Source organism: Lactuca serriola, chromosome 6, assembly GCF_051521515.1.
Source record: "Lactuca serriola cultivar US96UC23 chromosome 6, Lser_US96UC23_V15, whole genome shotgun sequence".
Lineage (NCBI taxonomy): Eukaryota > Viridiplantae > Streptophyta > Magnoliopsida > Asterales > Asteraceae > Lactuca > Lactuca serriola.
This window is the reverse complement of record NC_136413.1, coordinates 72,207,904-72,210,538: the sequence shown is the minus strand read 5'-3', so window position 1 is coordinate 72,210,538 and position 2,635 is coordinate 72,207,904. Positions and strand designations below refer to the sequence as shown.

Genomic DNA, 2,635 nt, shown 5'->3' with positions numbered 1-2,635 from the left:
GCTTCTTTTCTTTTTGCTTTTAGACCACCGAGATATGAATAGTAACATGTCTTTAACCGAATAAAATCCATCATGTGAAATTTCACACCAAGATAAAATCGAGTTCATGACGACCTTTGCCACTGGGCACAAGAGAAGGATGTGATTGCACGTCTCTTCATCCATGTTGCATGACCCGCAAATAGTCGATGACACAGGAACACCCCTTGCTTTTAACGAAACAGATGATGAAATTCTACCAAGTTTCGCTCTCCAGATAAAGCATAAAATTTTATTCGGTATTACTTTGCACCATTCAAATGGACTATCACAGACAATGTGACTCGCCATTTCAATCCGCTCACGTAACAGTCTTACCGAAAAATGGTTATCAACCACAAAGTCGGAAGCCCAACAATCATCATTTGGTTTCCAATATAAAATTTCTTTGAAATCAATATTGAATTTTTTAACGCAATTCTGACTTTGACTATATTTTTCCATACCCCCGATCTAGATCTATTGACAAAAGAAGCACGATGTCTTCCATCCAGGTCGTGAATGCAACGTATAACTTTCGCCCAAAGTGCCGAATACTCGTTTTTCAATCGCCACATCCATTTAGCTAGTAGAGAAATGCTGAGACTCCTAATCGATCCAAGCCCAGTACCACCCACCTTTTTAGGGGCAATAAGTGTTTCCCATGCCACCCAACTGATACTTTTCATTTCCAGGTTGCTGCCAAGAACCGCTTTTTCCAGAGTTAATCTGCCTCCAAAGCTAAGTGTTTTTGCTTTCCACAATGAGAGTTTAGAATGAAACTTTTCGACGATTGGTCTCCAAGCATTCTTTCGGTTCATGTTTTCGCCGACTGGGATACCCAAATAAGTGAATGGCAGGGATGATGGTTCGCATCCAAGAGGAGCTGACCAGTTCGAGACTTCACTAAGAGATACACCTATACCAAACACTCTGGACTTGCTAAAGCTAGCTTTCAGCCCGGATGAAACGTAAAAGCATTTTAAGATTCTCGATACATTGGCAATGTTGCGTCTCGACCATTCACCAATGAATAAAGCATCGTCTGCATAAAATAAATGAGACAAACAAATGTTAGAGTTAGGGAATTTTACTCCGTCAAAGACTCCTTTCTCAACCGCCGTTTTCATCGCCACATTCAGCCCTTCCATCGCGATGATGATTAAGAAGGGCGAAAGCGGGTCGCCCTGTCTAACTCCTTTAGTTATTGAGAATTCATTCATTGGGCTGCCATTAATAATCACCGATGCTCGACCCGATTCCAGACAGTTACAAATCCAATATCTCGATTTATTTCCAAAACCCATCTAATTCATAATTGAGTCCAGATATACCCAATTCACTGAGTCAAAAGCTTTGTTAAAATCTGCTTTAAACAGAAGCATCTTTCTTCCTTTTGATTTTGCCCACGAACAAAGCTCATTAACCACCAAAGGACCTTCTAGTATATTTCTTCCTTCAACATAAGCGGACTGGACCTCATCAATTACACCACCAATGACTTTCTTTAATCGAAGAGCCAATAGTTTTGCAATGATCTTGTATATGGAACCAATTAGGCTGATTGGTCTAAAGTCACAAAAATGAAGTGGATCTTTCGTCTTGGCTGCTAAGGATATAAAAGAAGAATTACATCCTCTAGTGATCTTGCCTCCCGCTTCAAAGTATTTAATCATCCCCATAATGTCACCTTTTAGTAACTCCCAGAATTTTTTGAGAAATTTGAAAGTGAATCCATTTGGCCCCGGAGACTAGTCACCACCACACAACCATATTGCATTTTTTACTTCACCCATGGAGAATTCTCCTTCTAAGTACCGAGTATCTTCTTTTGAAAGCTTACGAAAACCTTCACTCCGAAAAACAGGTCTAACTCGCCAACATTCTCTGTATTTCCTTTCGAAGAATCTAGTAGCCTCCTGCTTTATCATGACTGGGTCGGTCGTCCAGATTCCATTCGTCATAATCCCATGTATATGATTTTTCCGGTTTCTATTGTTTACATAACCTTGAAAAAAACGTGTGTTTTCGTCGCCCTCAACCTCCCATTTAATTTTTGCCCTTTGGTTCAGATCCAGAGCAATAGTTCTTGCATGCTCCGTAATTTTTATACCTCCAATTGACCTTTCTTCCATTTCTGCAGACGTTAGAGCTCTAGATTCCGCTTCTTTTTCGATCTCATTCATTATTTTTTTTTAAGAATCAATCACCTTGTTTTCATCGTTCACTGTATTAATTCTCCAACACCTGATGGCTTTTTTTAAATGTTTCAGTTTATTCAAGAGGTATGCATCAGGAGTTCCAAACCCCACAAATTTGGAACATGCTTTCTTGATCACCTCTTCAAATCCTTCTTTTTACATCCAGGAGTTGTAAAGTTTGAATGGTGGTGGACCAAAATCATCACCACGAGTCCTCAAAACAATTAGAGAGTGGTCGGAGAGGTCCCTGTCTAATGCCTCACATGACGCAAGGGGAAACGTGGTTGAGAAATGATTACATACCAAAATTCTATCTAATTTGCTCAATTTCGCTCCTTGTGTTTTGAAGAAGGTGAATGTTTGGCCTCCCATCTTTAGATCTGTGAATTCGCCCCTGTATATGAATTGATTAAAAA

At 39.8% G+C, this 2,635-nt stretch overlaps 1 protein-coding gene across 1 annotated transcript; it reads right to left on the bottom strand.

Moving 5' to 3' along the window:
- Positions 1 to 353: 353 nt before the first annotated feature.
- LOC145059884 (uncharacterized) lies at positions 354 to 1,169 on the bottom strand. Its single transcript, XM_079007651.1, has one exon. It carries the CDS (start codon positions 1,167 to 1,169, stop codon positions 354 to 356), a length of 816 nt encoding a protein of 271 aa, XP_078863777.1.
- Positions 1,170 to 2,635: the final 1,466 nt, after the last annotated feature.